This window comes from Hippocampus guttulatus, chromosome 7, assembly GCF_054856545.1.
Source record: "Hippocampus guttulatus isolate MCC_2025c chromosome 7, RoL_Hgut_1.0, whole genome shotgun sequence".
Lineage (NCBI taxonomy): Eukaryota > Metazoa > Chordata > Actinopteri > Syngnathiformes > Syngnathidae > Hippocampus > Hippocampus guttulatus.
The window spans coordinates 8,737,433-8,760,837 of NC_141267.1; the positions used below are offsets into that span (position 1 = coordinate 8,737,433).

Genomic DNA, 23,405 nt, shown 5'->3' on the forward strand with positions numbered 1-23,405 from the left:
ATATAATCGCGTTTTGTATTAAGTTAAAGATAGCAACAGAAATGTTTAATTTCCGGCTGCATGGATGTCTCCGGTATATTTTAGCAAACAATTTTCCCATAAAGAGGTCCGATATGTGCTTCTTACGTCATCTTTCAGCGACGACTACCAAGACTGTAGGACACAATCGAGCATGGGACACCTTGGAGGTTTATTACTCTTGATATCTTGCATCAGCCAGCATCATATTTTAGGTAAGTTCGTTGACTATTTTAGGCACACTGCGCACTTCCTTGTTCGTGCAATGTGCATTTTTTCGTGTGTTTGTTTGCTCATTAAGAACTGAAACTCGGGACATAATCACCTCAGTTTGAATGAATATGGCACTTTAACTGTCCCAAGTATGCTTTGGATTTCATTGTTTTCTCTGTTTCTGTTATCTACCAAAACATTCACACACATTAAGGTTTATTTTGCATTTAATGCAGAATGAGGACATGTGCAAACTTGACGTAAACGTCATTACTGACGTCACAATGCTACGATGATATACAATGATACATTTATCGAAACCACTGGCAATGTCCGTATATCACCAAATTTTGGTATAAGATATATCCCAATTTTTTACTGATTATGTTGACTCTGACTTTCCTCTTTACTGGAAAAATATACTGTTTGGCTTCTTCAATAACCATGATTTTAAAAAAACTAAACACGTCTTTATGATAAATGTTGTAATTATACAAGCAAAATTCAATTTCCACAAATCTAAATTTAGTTATTCAAAACCTCTTTTCTTTATCTTTGAAACAGTATGTGAATGCTATTATGGATTCCAAAAACAAGAAAGCAGTTAAGACTCTGGCTTTATGTTCTTTATTTAGAATTTTCGTTTAAAATCCCCTTGCTCTTCTTTTTGTTTATCGCTCCTTATATTGTACATGTATTAACTTGTTCGTTTTATTTTCTGTGATTTGTATTCTGACTTGTTCAGTAAATATTGTCATTTAAGAAAAAAAATCAAAAACATTGTAAATGGCAAGAAATACATGAAAAAAAACCCAATACAGATGTAAACTTAATACTCAACCCAATGGTTAGGTATCTTGGCAGAATTTGTAAGGGGTACAATTCTTTAAAAATACATGAATGATCAGGCAAACACAACTAATTTATTTAAATTTTACTTTACCTAGATTAAAAGAGTCAAAGTGCTAGGATGAGTCTTTCTTGATGCCCCAGATGCCAGATGAGCTAATATGATTGAAAATCATAATTTATAAACCTCATTGTCTCTGTTTTTTGAATCGTTTTGTCCCACCACCGACAGGATTCATTGTTGCGCTCCCGTAGATAATCAACATCCATAATGTAGACAAAGGGACTGAGAGTTTACCTGGTGAGATCATGCACAGATAATACAAATTGTTTTTGTTTGAGGTGCTGTAGGTCACATTCTCCCTGCTTGCCACAACCAACTGGAGTTCAGTTGCAAAGATGGCTCGTGCATTCCAAGCGAGAAGCGTTGTGACCGATACAGCGACTGTGACGACGGATCAGATGAACAGCATTGTGGTGAGGGTGATACTGCCTGGATGACACAAGAAACACAAAAACTGATGTTGAGAGTTTTGAGTGCTCAGATGCAAATTCATCCAGCAAAAGTAAAATTTTCTTGTGCACCACCCTCTATCCCTCCCCCATAATGGTACAAAGTTTAATAATCCTCTTAAATGAATTCCAAAGGCACTTGTTGAACCCATATTATTGAATCTTTTGGCACTAATTCTACCTCACAGTTCGGAAGACGGGTTCAAATCTCGGCTGCGGCCCCCTGGTACACACCATAGAATCTTTCTTTCAAATTCATATTTTGGAATTCATACAGTATATAATATGTATATTTATTGGGCAGCACGGTGGACTAATGATGCGTGAAACAAAGCCATCATCATACTTGACATCACGCAAGATGTCAACAAATCCAATTTTCGATAGCGCTTAGCATCATTAGGGGCAGACGTGAGCTGAGTCTATTCCAGCTGATTTTGGGAGAAGGCTGAATACATCCTCGACTGGTTGCCAGCCAATCACAGGATATAGACAAATAACCATCACATGTAATGTAACTGGAAATACAACAGAAATACTCAAATTATCTGGTTGCTCCATCCAATAATACGATATCAGCAGTACAATTGAATAAATGTGGCAGCGTCTTAATTTCATTAGTGTCTCTAAAATAATGATTCCGCCCATGCATTCAATTTTGTCATCCTTATCTTCATTGGATAGGCTAGCTAGAGCAAGGGTGTTAAACTTTTTTTTTTTTTTAATCTTGGGCCACTTTGGAGTTGCTTATTCCCTCGGAGGGCTGTAATGACAGTGAAAACAAATCAATGTTTTATCGTTTCTTTGCATTATGAATTGTACAAAACAAATTGAGAGATAACTACCGGTAGTTTTGAAATCAGTCAAGTCAACTCGAATAGTTTGTTCAATTATTGTTCAAATGAGTGTAAACGTAGTAACAAAATTATTGCATAATCTCAACATTATTTATTACACATGGCGATTTGATTTCAGTACAAATTTTAACGACGATCATCCAAATTGACACCGATGATTTGCTATTGTGGGCCACACAAAATGATGTGGCGGGCCGGATTTGCCTCCCGAGCCTTGAGTTTGACACATTTGGGCTAGGGGCTGTCCCAGATAATTTCCACCTGGACTGGATGGCAACCAATTGCAAGGGCATACGTGGGCAATCATTCACACCCATGGACAGTAAAGTCGTCAGTGGATCAAACCTAACATACATATTTTTGGAATGTTAGAGAAAGCCTCGACAAACACTCCATATTAAAAAAAAAAAAAAAAGCCCCAGAAAACAATAAAAACAAAAAGGAAGCATTTTCGATAATAAAAACGACCAAGCTTGTTCTAAAAACTAAAACTAACTGAATATATCACAAACACTTGCAACAGGATTCAAAGGGAATTGTATGCTTTTATGACTTTGACCGATCAGATGCAACCTTAAATGTACGGTACATCGCCATTCACTAGGTGAAGATAAGACTTATATATATATATACAGTATATACACACACTTTGTTCAGTTACTCAGCGAAGGATACTGTGAGCCTGCTTAGTATGCCACATGAAAACAATGTATTTATTTCATTATAAAATAAAAATGTCATTTCTTTTCATACATGTTAAATATTAACAATGCCATCGATTTTACAAGATTCAACACTCGCATCACATATGACATGTTTTTTTCCAATATCGTGCAGCTCTACTAACTATAATGAAAGCTCCAAAACATGTATAATGCTGGTACTCAGAGTAAACCCACGCAAGTACGGGGAGATTAAGCAACCTCCACACAGGAAAGTCAGAGTTGAAATTCAAACCCAGAATCTTACAACTGTGAGGCAGATTTGTTAACATCTCATTCTGCCTTTTCGTTTTTTTCCATTTGTAATTTAGATGTATTTAATTTTAATTAGCAACGTGACAAAATTTCCAAAATATGTCAGTCTGGTTTAAAAGGCCGCTTTGACCTTAGTGCAGCACACCAAGAATTTTCAAAATCGGTCGATGGGGTCTGGAGAATTTGATTTTTTTAATTAAAATTTTTTCTTTCTTTACTTTTTGACATTGGGGGAAATTTGCCTTTTGGGGGAATGTTTGTGTGGTAACTCGTTTAGAAAGTATGGTCAAAAAACACCTTCAAATTAGAGTAAAATGGTGTGACATCATTATTTCTCCACATTTGATTCAAAGATCTTAGGGTTTAGCTGTATTGACCGGGATTTCTTACAGGTCAGCTAGGGTGTAAGAAGGGCGAGTTCTCCTGCCTCAGCAGCAGACGATGCCTACCCTCACGCTTGTCGTGTAACGACGTGGACGACTGCGGCGATGGCAGCGACGAGCACTCTTGTCCGAGCTGCGCCGCCGGCCTCTTCTCCTGCGGGCCATCCGACCGCTGCTTGCACAAACGCCGGTTGTGTGACGGACACATGGACTGCAAAGACGGGCGGGATGAGATCCAGGAGTTATGTGGTTTGAGGCCAGCCAGCCGACTGAGCGCTCCCTCTTGTGAGGTGTCCGAGTTTGATTGTGGTGACGGCCAGTGCGTCCCTCACGCTTGGAGGTGTGACAACAAAGCAGACTGTTCAGATGCCAGCGACGAGGACAACTGTGGTAAGGGAAGACCTGTAACTAGCGCCTCTTCTATTTTAGCCATACGTCAACTGCTTTAGGACAATAAAAGGTACTTTTAGTCAACTCCATCAACTCTCATTTTCCCTAAGGGAACTAACTGTCAATGCTGCACAGTAATTGTCTTTTTCAAGGTCATAACAAAACCACGTCTATCCATATTTAACACACCCAAAAAATGTTTCTAGACATTCGGAACTATGAATATATAGGTTCAACACCACCATTTCAAAAACATCAATGTTCGGATCGTTGCAGATTACACGGCAGCCTGCAGAGGGCAGCACAGTCCTGCTGTTAGGTCCATTTGTGAATAGCTCTCCATGTATGAATTGAACTAAATATATCACACTGAGGTTTTACCAATATTTTCTTTGTAATGTGCTACATGATCAGGTAAAAACAACGTGTGAACATGGTATTTATTCATAATATTCTTCTTTTAATCACCAGGAGGACCAGCAGTATTGGACACTACCGATAATTTGCTTGTCTATATTTGTTCTCCAACTCTGTCTTGCTCTCTCTTTTTCAGTTTTGTTACCTAAAGCACAGTGTAACACATCCATTCGGTCACACATTTTACTGACGACCTTGCATTGTTCCCTTATCTTACTGTTAGTGTCAAAATCCAATTTCATGCACACCTTTTATTACGGCAAATACAATTTGACACACCCTGCTTGCGCAAGGTACAAAGTGGTGTTTTATTTGTTTGTTGTTCTTTTAAACCCGCTTCATTCATCATCCTGTCAATACAGTAACTTCCTGCAAGTGCTGATGATGTAACATCTCCATTTGCTTGCTCCATGTACAGCACGTTGTGTGCAGCGATGGCTGTTTGAAAGTGCTCTATAAATACATTTGAGTCGAGTAACATCTGTCCTTGCAGAGCAGAACGAGTGTCTGGTCAATAATGGAGGCTGTTCCCATCATTGCGTGGACACAGGGATGGGCTTCCACTGTGAATGTCCTGACCACATGAGACTTGTCGGGAATAGTCGCTGTGAAGGTATCTTCGTCACTTGTCGCTTCCTGGAGGCTTAATGGCCAGTGTTCCGATATATTTGGCAATGCACTCCTGGGAAGTTAAAAACGTCCTATATGTACTCACCAAGAGCAGACATTTATGGGCCCCAGTCAAAAGTAATCATAACGTGTGAATTTCCTTTTCTTCTTCTTCTTCTACTTTCGGCTTGCCCCTTTTCAGGGGTTGCCACAGCGAGTCATTAATTTCCATCTTTCCCTGTTCTCTGCATTCTCTACTCTGACTCCAACTTGGCCTTCCTCTCTGTCTCCTTAATGTGTGAAAATTCCTGGTAGGGAGAGATCATATTAAAAGCATTTATTATTATTATTATTATTATTTTAATATAAATAGTTTTACTGTTTATACCACCTGTTACATATTTAAACTCATTAAAACAAAGTGCCTGTTCTCACACTTGCTTTCAGTTCAAATAAAATGCAGAGTGTTAAGCTGAAATAAACTAAGCGTATTAAGCATTGTGTACTTGAACACCAAAATGTTCACCCAAACCATGTACAATTGTCGAGGGAAAGTCCGTTTGTGTCAATGTGAAGCACCATAGATTGTATGCTCACGGAAATTAGCATAGGTATCACTGTGATTATAAATTGCTACTTGAACAAACATAGAGCTGCAATACAGAAAAACTCTACAAAGCAGTTTTTGTAAAACGGTACAATCATGGGAGGTGGAGGTTCACCTTCCATCTATCCTGACACAATGTTTCCATTTTGTCACACAGAGGTGGATATGTGCCTGGAGAGCGACCTTTGCGATCAAATGTGCGTTCACACCAATGGCACCCTCTCCTGTGGCTGCCTCGACGGATATCATTTGAGCCCAACGAGCGGAGACTGCAAGGCAAAAGGTGAGCAGCGCGTATCGCTAGCCCATCCCCCTGTCAAATCCTTTCGGATGTTAAGTCATTTTTACAGCATCTCACAACAGTGCGCACCCTCGTCACATTTTTGGAAACATTTTATTACGCTCTACCTTTCCATGGGATAACACTGAATAAATGACAGGTTGCTACAATGCAAATTGCCTCACAATTTAAGTTTCGATGTTCAAGTCTGGGTTTGCCTATTCTCTACATGCTTGTATGTGTGTGCGCTCCACCCATCCATCCAATCATTTTCCAATCTGCTTATCCTCACGAGGGTTGCGGACATGCTGGAGCCTATCCCAGCCGTCCTGAGGGAGTACGCGGGGTACACCCTGAACCGGTTGCCAGCCAATCACAGGGCACACAAAGACAAACAACCATCCACGCTCTCCTTCACACATAGGGACAATTTAGAGTGTTCAATCAGCCTGCCATGCATGTTATTGGAATATGGGAGGAAACTGGAGTACCCGGAGAAAACCCACGCAGGCACGGGGAGAACATGCAAACTCCACACAGGAAAGCCGGAGCTGGAATCGAACCCAGAACCTCCGTACTGTGAGGTTGACGCGCTAACCACTCGTCCACCGGGCCGCGCCGCCTGCTCTCCACCCATATTCCCAAAACATGTTGGGTTCATCCAAGGCTGCTTTGTATGTGCCTGCTATTGATTGGTGGCGGGTCCAAGGTGCAGCCCGGTTCTTGTCCAAAATCAGCAGGGATAGGCTTCAGCACACCCATGACCTTGATCAGGATAACCGGTCAAAAAAGGAGGGAGTGGTGTCTTATTAAAGTTAAGTCATTCATAAAGTCTGTCGAGTTCAGTGATACTGTATAGCCTTTGTGAACCATCAGAACATGGTTACTGAGGTGTAACTTGTTTGGCAATAGAAGTGCAATCTGTCTCAAACAGAAACCCAAGGGTCCAGGTGTTTGAACAAGATTTAACCATTGGCAACGCTGTTTGCAGAGTATGTTTAGTCAGTCATTGACTGGAGCAGGTTGGTTCAAGCCCATTTGAATTGTGCAAAGAGTGGCTCCACCTTTTGGGTCTTGTAAAGGGGACTTTCCTGTACAAATCCATGAAAAAAAAAATTAAATCATTCACCTTCAGCTGTCAATCAAACAACCCTTTCCTTTGTGTGCACTTATTGAGGGACTATGCTCCTAATCTCGGAAGATGTCTGTTACACATCCATCTATTTCGTCCATCACTTCTCCTCATTCGATGGGGTACACCCTGGACTGGTCGCCAGTTAACTGCAAGGCACATATAGATAAACAAACATTCACTCTTTCAATCTAAGGGCAATTGTTGAGCCTTTACTAAACCCAAGATGCATGTTTTTGGAGTGTGGGCGGAAACCACAGTACCTGGAGACAACCACACGCAAGCATGCTGACAACATGCAAACTCCACAAATGAAGGCCGGAGTTCAGATTCGAAACCCAAAATCTCAGAACTGGAGGTGTATGTACAGGGGTGTCAAACTCATTTTTTGTCGCGGACCACATGGTTCCCAGTTCCCTTGGAAGGCCGTTATGACTGTGAAACAATATAAGGAAGTCAAGAATAATGGTTTATTCAACTATAGTTTAAGTTACTGTCATGAGGGTTTTTGGTAACAAGAACATTTACTAATAGCTCTCTTGTATATTACATATGAGAATTTGAAATTTTGGTTAAAATTTTAGCAAGCATCATAGAAGTCAACATGTTTGTATTGCTTTCGCGGGCCACATCAAATAATGTGGTGGGCAAGATCTGGCCCCCGGGCCTTGGGTTTGACACATAATGTATCGCAAGACCACTATCCTACCATCCCACTCAGCCTCAGGCATGCTATCTGAAGTTTTGAGAAGATCAGGCTTTACTGGAGGAATCAGTAGACATTCCATCTAAAAATAATAATACATTTAAAAAAAAGGCCAGAGACGGCATGAAAGGTCGAGATAATTCTTTCCCTCTGAGATGAAACACCAAAGACCTACAACTAATATAGTGTTGGATTTTGGCATTGCAGAATGCACAAATTATTTTTCCATCTTTGTCCGTCGTCATGCTAGTAACTCTATTCTAAGATTCACTGCTAATGTTGGTGCCATCTTTTATAGCTGGAGAGATTATTATTATTCTATCAAATGTCCATAATGTATTTTGTCGCTCCAGGGGTTGATGCCCAGCTGCTTGTGTCCACATCTGAGGGAGTTATTGAGGTGGGCTTTGGTGGTGCAACCTCGAGGACTTTGGCAGTACATGTACCCGGACCGGGGCCTCTGGCAGCCTTGGAAGTTAAAAACATCCTGTACATGGCTCAGCAAGGACAGGGGTCCATTTACAGGTAACATAGAGGAGAGTCTGCCTGTCCAACATTCCAAAATGTTATCTGACGGTTATAGCTCAAGGAGAACAAGTCAAATCCAATTGTCAACACACATGGGAGTTCTCTTAATCCGTTTTCTCGTGTAGATCCTGGGAGGGCATCCAGCAAAGCAAATATACGAGGTCAGCCATACTTGGGACTTTTATACAACACTTTGTTCTGTGCGTTTATGTTGCGCAAAGTGGCTGATGTCATTCAAAACTGACAGAGGATGATTGCAGTTTTATGACGTTTTATCCTTCTCACACTCTTTCAATATCTTTACAGGTATACACTTTTATATATTAAAACACAGTTACAAAAGTATAATTTATTTGAACTTGAAAAAATAAATTGCATCAAATCAAAATACTGAACATATTGTAGTTTCTGCATAGAGTATTTTGGCGACGACGTTTAAGCTGATGCTAACATGATGAATGTCGAGTCAACGCTGATTGGTGGCTGATGATGTCATTGATAGTTTTTCACTGCTCGACTAAAAATCATACGAGGAATGCTTTGCCACTAATCTAAATTTGCCGGCGCTGGACAGCTCGCACACTGAATTGACGGCGAGCATACATAGTAAAACACAAGAAAGAGCATGAATGTGATCAGGAAGAGCACTCGTGCGCTGTGGCGTTCCAGCTGTGATCTAAAAAGATACCGTAAGTCTTAATCTTCACAGAAAGCATGATAGATAGTGTGATGTAATTTGAATGTGTTTAACTTAACTCCCAAACAAATGTAACTAACAGCTATAATCCAAGTTCACCCTTTCATGCATAAATAATGATAAACTGTCCACTAAAGTAACCACTGTCCCTGAAAGGCTTAACATAAAATGCTTTTTTTTTAATGGTGATTTTATATATTAAGGGTGGGGGGGACTATTCAAAGATACCTGACTCCATGTGGAAAAACAACTGAGTCATCTGCCAAAAAGGATTTGATTTGATATGAATTTCAGGGGTCACCTAAGTGGAGAAGCCCAGGATGCTACATTGGTACTGAATGTTCCTAGTGCTATCTCAGGCCTGACCCTGGATTGGATCCATCGTCTTCTGTTCTGGACCTCTTTGGAGAGTGATTCCATCCATGTCAGTTGGCTTGATGGCTCCCAGCAGCGCCAACTCCTCAAAGGACTGGACAAGCCTTGTGCGCTTACGGTGGACCCTCTGCATGGGTAGGAAGGCTAGTTGTTAAGATTTGTGGATTTCTTTTTTCTTTTTTCCATTTACATTTTTTTGAATTTATATATTTTTGTCCCTCTGGCTGTTAATACTTTGTACAGTGGATATTTAAAAAAATGTACACAGCCCTGGTGAAATGTCAATGATTAGTGAGAGTAAAAAAATGACAAGAAGAAATCATTGACAAACCCTTTTCACCATTCATGTGACCTTTCACCTCATTATAATTGGGTGTGTGGCTGTGTTCAGACTCAAGCTATCACATTCACTCCCATTCTGAATTGGAGTCGGCACATACTGGCCACAATTTCAAGTGCCTCGATTCACTCCAAATAAAGTTCGGAGCTTCTAGAAAGTTTTTCCCTGACATTTTCTCTGTTTTGTTTCTTTTGTGTGCGAGCTTCAACAGCATCACAGGGATCTCACTCTTCTGAGGTGTTCGTCAGAAGAAGGGTACAAAAGAATTTCCAAGGCATTGAATTTACCTTGAAGCACAGCGATGACGGTTATCAAGTGTAAAAATATGGCACAGCGGTGACATGAAGAACTGGGCGGCCCTCCAAAATTGATGAAAAGATGAGAAGAAAAACTCCTCTGCGAGGCTGTTAATTGGCCAACACATTGAAGGGCGCCACAGAGATTTCTGGAATGTGTTGTCAGTTTTCCTGTGACAACAATCTCTTTTCCTGTGGACAACAATCTCTTATCTTAACCATGGAGGAAGCCTTATCTTGCAAGGCGTATGTTCCCTTCATGTTCCCTTCTTTTTTCTTTTTTTTAAAAATCCCAAACAAATTTTTTCACATCTTGCTCTACTCTGAGGACCTAACGGCGTTTGATACTAGTTGAATTGGATTTGGTTTTTAAACAATCCTGATCATGCCGTTCGCATTTTGACATCATGAGACCGAGGCGATATTCTACAAATAATCCCCATTTGTGAATTTTGCAGCTAATCTGGCTCTGAGTTTCGATTCACTAAGTTTGAGTACGTTTGAGGTTTATCCAAAAATGTCACCCCAACGCTAAATAGCGCTAACTTTTTGTGTGCAGCGTACATCATAATTCATGCCAACCAAAGAACAAAACCTCAACCACTTGTGTTTTTCAGACTGCTCTTCTGGGCCCAGTGTGGCAGCCCACCCAAAATTCTCAGGGTGAACTTAGATGGTCAGGACACAATGACTTTGGTCACCTCTCTCCTATACCACCCGGTTGCTCTTACTCTGGGTAAGTTTATAGATAATTTCTATCTATCTATCGTCATCCAGTGAGGGAGATGAAATGAAATGGCAATTGTGCAACGCAATGTTGGATCTTTATTCCTTTAACCCCTTTTTGGGGAAACAATGACTTTGCATGCCTTTAGATACATATTATATTAAAATGGTAACAATTCTCAGTTTTGCTTGCAACTGTCAGAGCGGTAGTAATTCAATTATTTTATTAATTCTAATATGGTTATGACTGACTGGTGTGCAACTGCACTGCATCATAACAGGAGAAATTATGGTAATATGTAGCACTTCATGAAAGGTCTTGCATTTCACTTGAGTGTCCTTGAAGTTTCCACGTGATTTGGTGCTCCACCCCTAGATGTGCCTCGCCAGTTGGTGTACTGGCTTGATAGCGGCATGAGAAGCATCTCCCGAGTGAAACTAGATGGGCGTCACCGCAAAACAGTGGTAGAGTCAAACGGCTATCTGGATCAGCCTTTTGGTCTGGCGGTGTTTGAGGTAAACAAATCATGCCGGAGTCTTCACCAAAAAAAAAGATTCATCCTTTTGAAACATGAAACCTTAATGACAAAATGGCTCACTAAACCAAAATGCTTCTGTCTGCCGTAATTGCTCATAGTCCTGTCGTCGTTCTGTCTGCAAAGTCTTTTATGTTGAATGCAGGCCATTGATTCTATTGGGAAAACAATTGGTGTAAATCATGCCGTTTTGGAGTTATTGATTGTGTATGTCTGTTATTGTTTGGTTGTCATACAAGTCATCCTAGTGCACTAAAAAACTCATTTTTGTCATATCTTATGGCTTCTGCTTTAGGGTTTTGTGTACTGGAGTGACCAAGACACGTGCTCCATCTGCAGAGCCAACAAGCATAGCGGCAGCGACTTCCAACAACTTCTGACAAACGTCACCTCCCCAGGCGGCATCGCCATCATTCAGCCTGCTCTTCAACCTCATAGTAGGAGCAATTACGAAAAGCTGCCATTATGCTGAATTCCATCCATGAGGCCCTACAGCTGGCACTACTTTCAAAAACGAACAGTGTGTTCCACTTGTCCGTCCGTAGGCAACGCTGCATGCGGCAGCCCCAGGAGGGTGTGCGCGCACAGATGCGTTGTTGATCTCCTTTCGGAGACTCCCAGATTCCACTGTGTTGGAATGGGCCACAATGGATCGCAAGGCATTCCTGCTATCTCCCGCGCCATTCCTGCGTCGCGTTTGTCTGATCCTCGATTCTCAGGAATCCTCTCGCTAATTGGTAAGCAAGGCTTATCTTTCTTTAGCTTAAATTGTACTCTGGGTAGGGCAGAACTTCTCCAAGATTCAGAAATACCGGAAAGATGCAAAGACGCCTGCTAAAGTGTTTTCGTGTTGAAGCCAAACAGACAGCAGCAAAGATGTACCCCCCCCCCACTGCCCCCGCATCATTTGACAGAAAGCCAGTGGATCCGAGTGCTAAACATTAGCGCAGCTTGAAATATTCACCCCATCAAAAGAAATGCTAGCGCTAATGCAACATGAGAGGTTTCCTGGCTGGTCCACCAATGCTGTCCTCCACTAAAGCAGGGGGTCCCGTGTTGCCACGGTAACTCGAGCAGTACTTTTTCTCCTTATAACAAGCTGGTGTACCGTTTTAAAAAGTTATTTTAAGGCAACATTTTAAACATTTTGTCAGTCGTTTCCTGCATTCCGTTGAGCTTCCCAAGAGCCCTCTCATAATGGCCGATTTATTTAAAGCGAGGCCCGTTGCTCTCGCTGTCCGATTGATCTGCTTGGGGTTTGATGCTGTGACAACACTGTTGCCTTGGTAGCCAAGCTGAGTCCTAAACATTCACCGTGCAAATGTAATGGTGCATTCAAGCAGCTGTCGCGCAACTGATTACACAGCACACAAGACACTAAATATAGCAATGGAAAGGAGAAGCCGCCTTCTCCCTTCTGCCTCTGCTGTGTTTTTTGACACTTGGACAGCTTTTTGATCTTCATTTTTACCCCTTTGAGATCAATCTAAATGTTTGCCCACTTAAAGGAGAAATTGTTGGGTGAGTCATACATGTCAAATATGCCACCCAAACCTCTCTCAGAGCAACGTGGGTGCATGTGATTCTCCCAGTGTTCCTCAGTGTGCTACTGGTGGGAACGGTTCTGTGGTGGTGGAGAGAGCCCGACAGGAATCTGACGATGCAAAGTTTCTCTCTCGAAGAGTCCCAGGACCCGCTCATCCAGGATCCACATGCATGTCTCAGCAAGGCAAGACAACACATGCACATGCAGTATGGGAAGAATAGCATTTCACATAAGCTCGCAAGATATTTGAAAGTATGACACTAAAGTGTTGATTGACACCATGTCACTACAGTGGTACCTTGACCTACAAGTTTAATTTGATCTTTCAGCAAGCTCATAACTCAATTTACTCTGGAGATCAGTTCTCCCCTTTGAAATGAATTGAAATGGTATGTTACAGCCTCCTAAAAAAAAAAAGTGATGGTTTTGAAGAAAAAACATGGCACTGCATTGTAAAATATGAATACAGGTATAAAAATATAGTAAATTGTAATAAAGTGAATGTAAAAAGAAGAACAGTGGTTTTATAAAGTGTTGTTAAGCCGGCAGACACCCACACACAATTTGTGTCTTTCGGAGTCGTGGCCTAGTTGGTGACTCCTCAGGTTGGCTTTTGATTGTTTTCAATTTTTATTTGTGTTTTTGACCGTCACATTCAATAAGCACTGAAAGTCGGCTATATGGCCTTTGGGGGTTTTTTTTCACGTGAGCGGCAGCGTATTTGAAGCTCGCTCAGAATTAAAAGTTTAGCTCACAACAAAAAGCTAAATCATAAATCAAAATAACATTGAATTTTGGCGTGAACAATTAGTTGAAAGGCAAAAAGACAAAAACGCAACATTGTCATCGCTGGCTGTAGCTTTTTATATTGACCATAAAAATATTGAGAGATGGTCTCAGAATTGGTCGGACAGCAACAACTTTGCGTGAACAGCCAACATCCAAGACATGAATTCCATCAAATAAAAATCCAATCGCACAAATAAAGATCTTAAATTACCGTAATTTCTGCACAATAAGGCGCACCTAAGAGCATTCAATTTTCTCAAAAGCAGACAGTGCGCCTGAAAATCCGCGCCTTTGATATGGCTCAATTTTCAGATTTCTTGGATGTAGTATTTTAAAATGTTCTGTAAAGCCCTTTGTTACAGCTGTAGCTGTTGTGAAAGCTCTATATTAAGAAAACTGTATTGTATTGTATTCCCTTTAGCGTAGCTTCATCGAGTGGATGCATAAGCAACTGCAGCCACAATTGTGGCTGCTATTCTGTGCGCATTATAACGCGGTGTGCCCGATATATGCAAATTGTTTTGCAATAGGCCATTTACTGACACTTTCTACCCTGAAGCGCCTTATAGTGCGGAAAATACAGTAGTGCCTTTCATGACATGTCAAAACTGAGCACTGTTGTATTTGTGAAGGCCCAATTTTCAAAGAAGCTGATGTAAATGTAACCATAAAGTACCCAGCAGTATCCATTGCGTTTCAATGGAGCCCTTGATGCACTGTGTTCCAAATGCCCCGGATAGAAATTGGGAGAAAGGCTTTTGGGTACACACTCAACCTGGAATCTCCTGCAGAGTTAATTGAAGCTCAAGGAACTGGTGTTTCAAAGTGTTTTTAAATCGAAATTGACATTGAACGACGCGTAAACGGCTTCCATAGATTGTCAGTTTTGGCTTGGTTGTTTGAACCATTTATTCTTAGCCATCACTGAAAGACTTAAATGGTCCAAAATGGGATACTTTGTAAATTTGTCTGTAACTTTGTGTTTTGGCTGCTGCCCGCTTTGGCCAGGTCTGTCCCATTGTCCTTTATAAAATGCATACAATCATATCATATCATCCTTTGTTAGCGCAACCATTGTTTTCTCGAGCAGCTTCCAGATGTTTCCTGGAAGTTTTTTTTTTGTTTGTTTTTTTCCCTCTTCATCTGGGGAGTGGGGCGGGGTAAGGTTTGTGAACCAATACCTTGAAGGGAACTGATAATGACAAAAAAAACAACACGGGGAAATGAGAAGTAATCAGTCCAGGTTTGGGCTGAACAGAAGAGGTCTTTTGGCGGTTTTAAGGTAACTTTCTACATAATCCTAAGGAGACATATAACTGCACTACTGTACATTAGAGGCGTCCAACATATTTTGGTTTCCTATCCGCTTTTTACTGATGTAAATACTGATGTAAGAATGTTATACTTCTTACATCAGTATAACATTAAATTCATTTATCAAAAATATTTGACCCTGGAACCGATTTAATCAAGTTCCCTTTTTTATCATTAGGATTTGGGGTGGGGGGGAGGCAAACAAATCCAATGTCAACCACCATCACGAAACAAATCTAAATTCAAGTTTTCACTGTATTGTCTGTTGTAAAGTGAGTCAAGCGTTTTCTTTAACAAACTGTCCCATAAATGCAGCTTGACTCCTCCATGCCTGCCTTAAAGGCTTAATGTGGTTCACTATGCCAACTAAGCCATGCACTCTCTTCCGCCAGGAAACTCCTAAGCTGAACTTGGACAGTGAATGAAGACGCTGGCTGTGACGCAGACGGCCGGACACCTTCGCCCCACATTGTTACAAACCCCCGGTGAGCTGCTGGGACTAGCAACCAATCACTCGAATGCGGCCCAGTTCTTGTTGCGGGTTCCAAAAAGACCTGACTTTAAGTTTCGATCTGAGTTTTGATGAGCCAAAAGGTTATTCACACATCGCCTTTGATTATTTTCACCTCCTGTGACTCCAAATGCCGAGGGTGGTCAACTTTGTTCACTCCCAAAAGCGCTATGCTTTTAGGAGTAACTTGTCCTTGTACTTAGAATAGGAGTAGTAATGACCTCAAGGCCTCCTTGTTCTTTGAGTCCTTCAGAACTTACCAGCAGTACTTTAGCTGTCGATCTGATGCAGTGAAATCAGTTTAGGTTGGTTTGATACTTGAAAATGTTAAATTCTGACACTAGGAATTCAAGTTCTCACTTACGAGATTTGTTTCAGTTGTTGCTTTGTTTTTGAATATGTAGCGGCAGTTGCAAAACCTGAGCTTAAACTTAGTGGAAAAACTGGAGACGTATGTTTGTTTTTGTTTTTTAAATTATTTTGTGCAAAAATGAGTGCCTTCACTCCAAAATATAGACATCGTCTTTAAACGTTACATTTTTCCATGTTTCCTTTGGCAAAATAGGATAGGACATCTGCCTCTGATTTGTCACCATGTCGTCTAGAAGATGTTTTAACAAGCATCTTTTGTCTCCCAAGTTGTGATTGCAGTTTTCAGTTTATTTGGTCTTAGGTTGATACCTTTGCGTGAGGAAAACCTTGCTTTGTTTCTCGGTACGAGCTTCGTTCTTTGAAAGTTGTGAGTTTGGTTGACATTTGTTTTAAGTGCATAGAACATAAAAATCAGTCTGTGCAAAAAAAAAAAAAAAGAACAAAGTTGAAGGATCAACAAAAGATTGGCACAAACTGCTGTTTTGTTATGAAAATAGAGGCTTTAATTAACATATGTCCTGTTGCACTTTTGTATTTGCACCATAAATGAAACTGACTGTAAAGAATTAATCTATTAAAGTTTTTTTTTCCCCTTGGATATTTCTGTCTCTTCACTTCCTTGTATAGAAATACCTCCCTGGCATCACACGACTTCCTGTTTCCTGTGAAACGAGGCCTTCTGTTTCTGATCATAATCTGGAATTGCATTAGTCAATATACCAATTGTTAGTGGTGCCCTAGATTTCTGTTGTTTGTTTGTAGAGGTCCTTTGCCAGCCACCCTACCTTGTGGCGTGCCCCAGGGTTCCGTTTTGGGACCACCAGTAATGCTATATTCCTGTTTACCGGTACCTGTAGATTCATCAACAAATTGAAAGTATTTCAAAATCATTGTCCCATTGACTTTGTCTCTATACCCGCTCTATTCAAAAAATAAATGTTTAAAGTTTACACGAGGATCATTTAAAGGCTTTTGATTGCCGCGACCAGTCCACAGCCCTGCTTGTCGTTAAAAGTCATCTGTGCTATCCTACAGCTCACCCACTGCCTATGGAATATGGATGTTTGGAAACGTGTACTTCTTTTTCCACAGTAGCCACATTGCTATACTCGGGTGTGATTCCTCCTTTGAACGTAGAGTGATTACACATTCATTATTACCTTGTAACTGGACTCTTGAATTTGACTTACTGGTTCTCAATGACGATAAACGGTTCAGAAGATGGATGGCTACATGGAACTGGTCCAGAAAGTAACATTGCTTGTCCCGTGTCACCTGCTCGTTTGGGCCGCTTGATGTGGTTTATGTTCTCCATCTCTAGTATTACCTGACCTAAATGTGAAAGAAGAGGCCGTGTTTTGATTGATGGGGGATTGTGCTCACAATTGTTGACAAAAATAATGTGTGGTTGACTGGTTAGTGCGTCAGCCTCACAGTGCAGAGGTGCAGGGTTCAATTCGATTATTTGGATGTATAAAAGTTTAAGAAAAATGAGTAAGTGAAGTTGCCATCCACGTTTATAGAATTTAAGTAAACTAAAGAACGTGTTTTTGAAAGACAACATTGAAAATGTCATATTTTTAAACCGAAATAAACATGCTTACACGCTCAAATTGCGTTTCCTTATTAAGAATCCTGAGGTTTATCATGACAACTGCGTGTTCGAAAATTAATATTGTAAAATTAAATTGCACAATATTAAAATTGAAATATTGCTTTTATTGACACTGTCAGAGAGGCAGCCTTTTTTCTCAGTAGTTTCAACATGTCCATGTTGAAATGAATCATGCTTGTAGCAGTACCGTTTAATGGTAAAATGACAGATTCAGTGTGAAATACTGCATTTCCTTCCGCAACTGTGAATATATTTTATTGTATCATAATATACATAGTTCTACACAAAAATGGGAACGTGTGATGTTAAAGAGGAACAACCAAACTCACAGGCCCTCAACTGACCCTTTGAGTTTGTTATCCCTCGAAAATCCTTCAATTAACTTTGTTGGCTAATCCCCGCCACCCCCACTTAATTTAGTTCTTAAGGAAACTTGGAGACTCACCAATAAGATTAAGTGGCTCAAACGTTTACTCTAAGTGACTGTTCTACTAACACATCAAACGCCTTTCTGTCCTCAGCAAAGTGACTGTGCAGGAGGATCGTCACCAGTCAACAGGAAAGACTTTTGACTGGAATACCACGACAACCAACCGGGCCCACATGGATTCTTTGTGACAACTCAGCAAGTTTGCATGTGCCGGGACACTCACTTTCCTGCAGGATTTCCTGTTGTGCCTTTCTCTTTTTTTTTTTTTTTTTTTTGGTGCTGTGTCGTCAAGGTTGACTTCCTGCTTTTAACCGCAGGTGCAATGGCTGTAGACGGTGCTCAGCCGCAGAGACGTTTGCAAAGTCGCCGTAGCACAATCAACTGCCTGTCAAAAGGTGCAGGAGACAAGAAGACGTTTCCGTTTTCTCAAAAGAATGCAGTGAAAGCGTGGAGCTCTCTGGAGAACCTGGACTCTCCGGAGTGCCCGGCGGGGGAAGAGAAACCCAACCAGCATCACAGCATCAAGGTTAATGTTGGCGGCAAAGTTTTCCACATCCCCAAAAAGTGTGCCATGAAATATCCTCACACTCGCATCGGCTCCCTCGCGGCCAGCACAGACAGAGCCCGACTCATCACCCTCTGCGACGACTACTCCGTTAAAAACAATGAATTCTTCTTTGACCGCGATCCTGCTTTTTTCCACCACATCTGCCATTTTTATGCCAGCGGAGAGCTGTGGGTCATCAGAGAAATGTGTCCAATCAACTTTGAGGAGGAGATTGCATACTGGGGTTTGAGCCTCGAGGACACCACGCGCTGCTGCAGCATGGTGTTCGAGGAGAAGGTGGATGAAATGAAGGACAACCTGAAGGTGGAAAGGGAACTCATGGCTGAGATCGAGGTCAAGTACGACGATGAGTTATTCGAGGACATGCTGTTTGGGAAGATTCGAAAAAGCCTGTGGAACATTGTGGAGAATCCTTACTCTTCGATTCCGGCTAAGGCGTTCAGCGTGGTCTCCAACCTCTTTGTCCTCTTTTCTATTGTGGCAATGTCTCTCAACACGGTGGAGGAGCTTCAAAACTTTCGAGTTGGGGGAAAACCCCACATGGAGTGGGTGGAGATCGTCACCATTGTGTTCTTTGCCTTGGAGTATTTCACTCGCCTTGCCACCACGCCAAACCTGCAAATCTTTTTGAGGAGTGGGCTCAACTTTGTAGACATGGTGGCAGTCATGCCTTATTTCGCCCAGATCATCTTGGAAGCCGCTTTTGGCTTGAGGGACGGAAACACACACGAAGACCTCAGGACCCTGGCGAGCGTCAGCAAGCTCAGTCATGTCCTAAAAGTGGTCAAGCTGCTGAGGATCTTTCGCATTTTAAAACTCGCCCGCCACTCAACCGGCATGAGGGCCTTTGGGTTCACGCTGCGCCAATGCTACCAGCAGGCCTCGTGCATATTGCTCTTCATTACCATGGGAATTTTTACTTTCTCTGCTCTCCTGCATTCGGCCGAGAGGGAGACGGAGGGTTCGCCCATCAGCAGTATTCCGCATGCCTGGTGGTGGGCTGCTGTGAGTATAGATACAGTAGACACACACTGGTAATCATGTAATTCTACCTTCTGGGAGGTCATCAGATGAAGAGATGAAGTGCTTACTATGACACATCTCCATCTGGGAAAAAGTGAATAAGAAACTGCTTTGACAAATACTCAACAGGTGATTGAGGGACTGCCCTGCGTAGCATCAACTTCACGCGCAGCCTATACTGCTGAATTCATGACCTGAGCACGGTACAATCCGTTACGCCTTGCCTCAATCAGCTGTTGTCGACTCAAACAAATAAGCACATCTCTCTGAACACTGTAGTCACCTCCTCCACTCAGCGCGCAAATGACAAGTGTCCCATTCGTTATCTGGTATTTGCAGTCGACTCTTTTCAGTTTAGCGGTCAAATTTGGTTCGGTCCGTCACATCCTTATTTGGTTTGCATATCCACAGCTGCTGGTGGATTATCAGAGGGCTTCATATAGTGTACTCCATAAAATGTACGCCAACATACCAGCGCCGCAGCTTGTAACTCGCCACCACGTTCAACAGAGACGTACTGTATACAACAAGTAGGTCTTCAAATCCTTCCTCGATCCACTTTTTATATGGCACTTTTGTTTTTCCTCGCTTTCTGTTGCTGCCCAAATGAAATTTGTTGACTGTTTTACTGGCGCATTCTTGAGCTGGCAGCATGTGGCCTTCTGGTGAGCACACATCCTGGTGCTTGCGTGGCTTTTTTTTTTTTTTTTTTTTTCCGGGTACTCCCGCTTTCTCCTACATTCCGAAAACATACACGCGAGCTAAGTGCCCAGCAAGGATCAATAACATTTTGGGGATTCTAAAAGGTAGCTTTATTGAAAACTCTAAATTCTCCATACTGTAGATTTGAATATGAGTGCGAATGGCTGTTTGTCAACATCCAGTATAGGTGGCCTGCATTTGTTCAGCGACCAGTCCAGGATATACCCTTCCAGCATCACCCACGACCCTAATGAGGATAAATATTACAGAAAATGACCTCCCACTGAACATTCCGGCAAGCCCCCTCGCTGCCCATCTTCAAAACTCACTTGTATTCTTTGGCATTTGACTCCGCATGACTCAGACTTGATCTTAGTTTTCCTGTTTGGTGCTGCCTACCGTCTTTGTTACCGATTTATTGCTTTATTGTTGTATATATGATAGTTGCTCCATGCACAGCACTTTGTATGCAGCGATGGCTGTATGAAAGGACTCTATAAATACAATTGAGTTGAGTTGAAGTGAGAAAAAAATGGATGGGTGGATGTATTCTTAAACCTAGCATTTCAAATGAATCATTTTTATGAGAAGGAAACAACTCGTCAGTTCCTTTTTTTTTGTTCTATCTTAGGTCAGCATCTCCACCGTGGGCTATGGGGATGTGGTCCCTGTGACGATTCTGGGCCGCATCGTGGCCTTTGGCTGCATCTCCTTCGGAATCATCCTGAACGGAATGCCTATCTCCTTCCTTTTCAATAAATTCTCAGATTACTACGCCAAGCTAAAGGCCCAAGAGTACAACACAATCTCAGTCCAACGCCGCTTGCAGCTGCGGAGACGCCTTCGACACAAGATGGAAACGTGTTTTCAGCCCACGGAGGGAGTGGAGAGTCGTTCCGAAATATCCAGTGACATTCCTCATTCAACCGATGGTTGAGAAGCAAAATTCAAACTTGAGTTTCAAATCATTGGTGCCTGTACATGAAAGTGATGATGACAAAAGTGTAGACAGTACATTAAACAATACATTGATTGTCCAAATACATAATGAGGACCAAATATAAATGACTTGCTAGAAGTGTGAGAGTTTCCCACAAAATCATTTTTGTGTGAAATTCTAACACTTAATAATACCACTCAGCACTTTCGATTGGTTAATAATTTGTAAAAATGTCACCCACTTACCCTACACTTGTTTTTGTTTTTTCACAAAATGACTGACCTTACTTTTTGAAATCCATACCGCTGTTATTTGAACAAAGCACTTAGAATTAATTATTCAATTAAATACACTGAATAAGATAAGATAGATATCCTTGATTTGTCCCACATTGGGGAAATTTACAGTCTACAGCAGCAAGATTGTGGGTAGAAAGAAGAAAAAACAAAGTTTTTGCAATCACAGATAAAGATAAGGTGGCTGTGCTATTTACCAATGTTTGTCACATCATTTCATTTTTTATTCAGCAGCCTGACAGCAGTCGGTAGGAACGAGCGGCGGTATCTCTCCTTCTTGCAGCGCGGGTGTAACAGTCTCTGGCTGAAGGAGCTACCGAGTGCTGTCAGGGCGGGCTGGATGGGGTGGGAGGGACTGTCCATCATAGCTTTTAGCTTAGCTAGCATCCTCCTGTTGCTCACCTCCTCCAGAGTGTCGAGAGAGCAGCCCAGGACAGAACTGGCCCTCCTGACCAGTCGCTCCAGTCTCTTTCTGTCCCGGGCCGAGATGCTGCCTGACCAGCGGACAATGCCATAATGGATGGCCGAAGCCACCACCGAGTCATAGAAAGTCTTAAGGAGTGACCCCTGAAACCCAAAAGACCTGAGTTTCCTGAGTAGGAAGACTACTGCATGTGTGTGTGTGTGCGTATATATATATGTGCGTGTGCGTGTGTGTGTGTGTGTGTGTATATATATATATATATATATACACACACACAGCACACACACACACACATATATATATATATATATATATACACACACACACACATATATATATATATATACACACACACACACACACAGTCTGTCTTTATAACAAAAACATCTGCTAATTATTTTAACTCAAATATTTCAGCTTCACCAGGATAAAACTTTCGTGTCTTCTGTATGATTAATAGTTTGTTTTTAATGACATATTTGGTCACATGGTACAAATGCACTGCAGACAGATTAATGTGTGTGATGTGTCTGAGGAGTCACATACATTTGTTTTGTCGAATAACTAACTGTGAAACCTAGTGTTTTTCCCCGATTTTCGTAGTCATCTAAAAAAAAACAACCAAAAAGATGTCACACTGATTCTATCACTGCTCAACTGTATCAACATTGTAGCCCAGCACACACTCTGAGGAAGTTGCCAAATGCATTGAGTAATAGTGTCATATTGTGCAGTTTACCTACAATGACTCACAGTTTCCCGAATGTGCCCTCAACTCAGACATGAACCCACTGGATCCTATGATTGTGGTCTATAATAGTCATTTTCAGGTTTAAATCTTATTGTGTGGATGTGCCTTTCTCTCCAGGCTACAGTCATCATTTGTATGGTTGGTTGATCCAAATCCATTCCGTGACCAAGCTTACAGAGTACAGTATAATGAATACATTTTCTCCATTGAAATACAGTGAAATGCCATTAATTCGTCCGGACCCGGCCCACGGGTATTAAAAGCCCGACCCGGCCCGAGCCCGACCAATTAACTTGATTTGCAGGCCCGAGCCACTCGTTCAGAGTGTCCGCCGCCAACTGCCACAATACAGCGGATACTGTATAGAGCCGTCTTCCTCAACTGGCGGACCGCGATCCACGACCGGACCGCCGACCTCCTCTGTCCGGACCTCCTCTGTACGGACCCTCGGCAAATTGTATAAAATAATAAATTATAACGTGATTTTTACGTTATACATTTTATATTTTTGGACTATAATCTGCGCATTACCGAGATCGCTTGTTAAAATTATCCGTTTTATTATTTGCGTGCACGAACAGATGTATTGCAGAGGACGCAGCAGCGCGACTGTGTGTGTATAATGTTTGACGAACTGGAGACCCTGGCTGAGCAGGGCATGTCGGCGATAACGAT

General features: G+C 41.7%; 2 protein-coding genes across 7 annotated transcripts; both read left to right on the forward strand.

Annotated features, from left to right (window-relative positions):
• The first annotated feature begins 90 nt into the window (after nucleotides 1-90).
• Nucleotides 91-18,266, forward strand: LOC147202171 (low-density lipoprotein receptor-related protein 8-like). Of its 5 annotated transcripts, XR_015101349.1 has the most exons (15): nucleotides 91-233; nucleotides 1,423-1,557; nucleotides 3,820-4,200; nucleotides 5,111-5,230; nucleotides 5,991-6,116; nucleotides 8,305-8,476; nucleotides 8,605-8,640; nucleotides 9,471-9,686; nucleotides 10,805-10,923; nucleotides 11,290-11,429; nucleotides 11,745-11,886; nucleotides 11,995-12,186; nucleotides 13,042-13,178; nucleotides 15,491-15,583; nucleotides 18,118-18,266. XR_015101349.1 is itself a non-coding variant. In XM_086115284.1 (14 exons), exons 1-14 carry the CDS (start codon nucleotides 173-175, stop codon nucleotides 15,521-15,523), a joined length of 2,010 nt encoding a protein of 669 aa, XP_085971410.1. In that variant the 5' UTR covers nucleotides 92-172; the 3' UTR covers nucleotides 15,524-16,579. The 5 variants fall into 5 exon arrangements, 4 of the variants coding, with proteins under 4 accessions (XP_085971410.1, XP_085971411.1, XP_085971412.1 ...); XM_086115284.1 differs by lacking the exon at nucleotides 18,118-18,266 and having other exon boundaries at nucleotides 92-233; nucleotides 15,491-16,579; XM_086115285.1 differs by lacking the exon at nucleotides 18,118-18,266 and having other exon boundaries at nucleotides 93-233; nucleotides 1,432-1,557; nucleotides 15,491-16,579.
• On the forward strand, nucleotides 18,232-21,747 carry LOC147202172 (potassium voltage-gated channel subfamily V member 2-like). Of its 2 annotated transcripts, XM_086115289.1 has the most exons (3): nucleotides 18,232-19,599; nucleotides 20,029-20,147; nucleotides 20,951-21,148. In XM_086115289.1, exons 1-3 carry the CDS (start codon nucleotides 18,232-18,234, stop codon nucleotides 20,991-20,993), a joined length of 1,530 nt encoding a protein of 509 aa, XP_085971415.1. In that variant the 3' UTR covers nucleotides 20,994-21,148. The 2 variants fall into 2 exon arrangements, with proteins under 2 accessions (XP_085971415.1, XP_085971414.1); XM_086115288.1 differs by lacking the exon at nucleotides 20,029-20,147 and having other exon boundaries at nucleotides 20,951-21,747.
• Nucleotides 21,748-23,405: the final 1,658 nt, after the last annotated feature.

Coding starts and splice junctions, on each gene's coding strand:
- LOC147202172 (XM_086115288.1), top strand. CDS start 18,232: ATGTGCCGGGACACTCACTTTCCTGCAGGATTTCCTGTTGTGCCTTTC. Junction 19,600..20,950: donor ATGCCTGGTGGTGGGCTGCT/GTGAGTATAGAT, acceptor GTTCTATCTTAG/GTCAGCATCTCCACCGTGGG.
- LOC147202171 (XM_086115284.1), top strand. CDS start 173: ATGGGACACCTTGGAGGTTTATTACTCTTGATATCTTGCATCAGCCAG. Junction 1,558..3,819: donor ATCAGATGAACAGCATTGTG/GTGAGGGTGATA, acceptor GATTTCTTACAG/GTCAGCTAGGGTGTAAGAAG. Junction 5,231..5,990: donor CGGGAATAGTCGCTGTGAAG/GTATCTTCGTCA, acceptor TTTGTCACACAG/AGGTGGATATGTGCCTGGAG.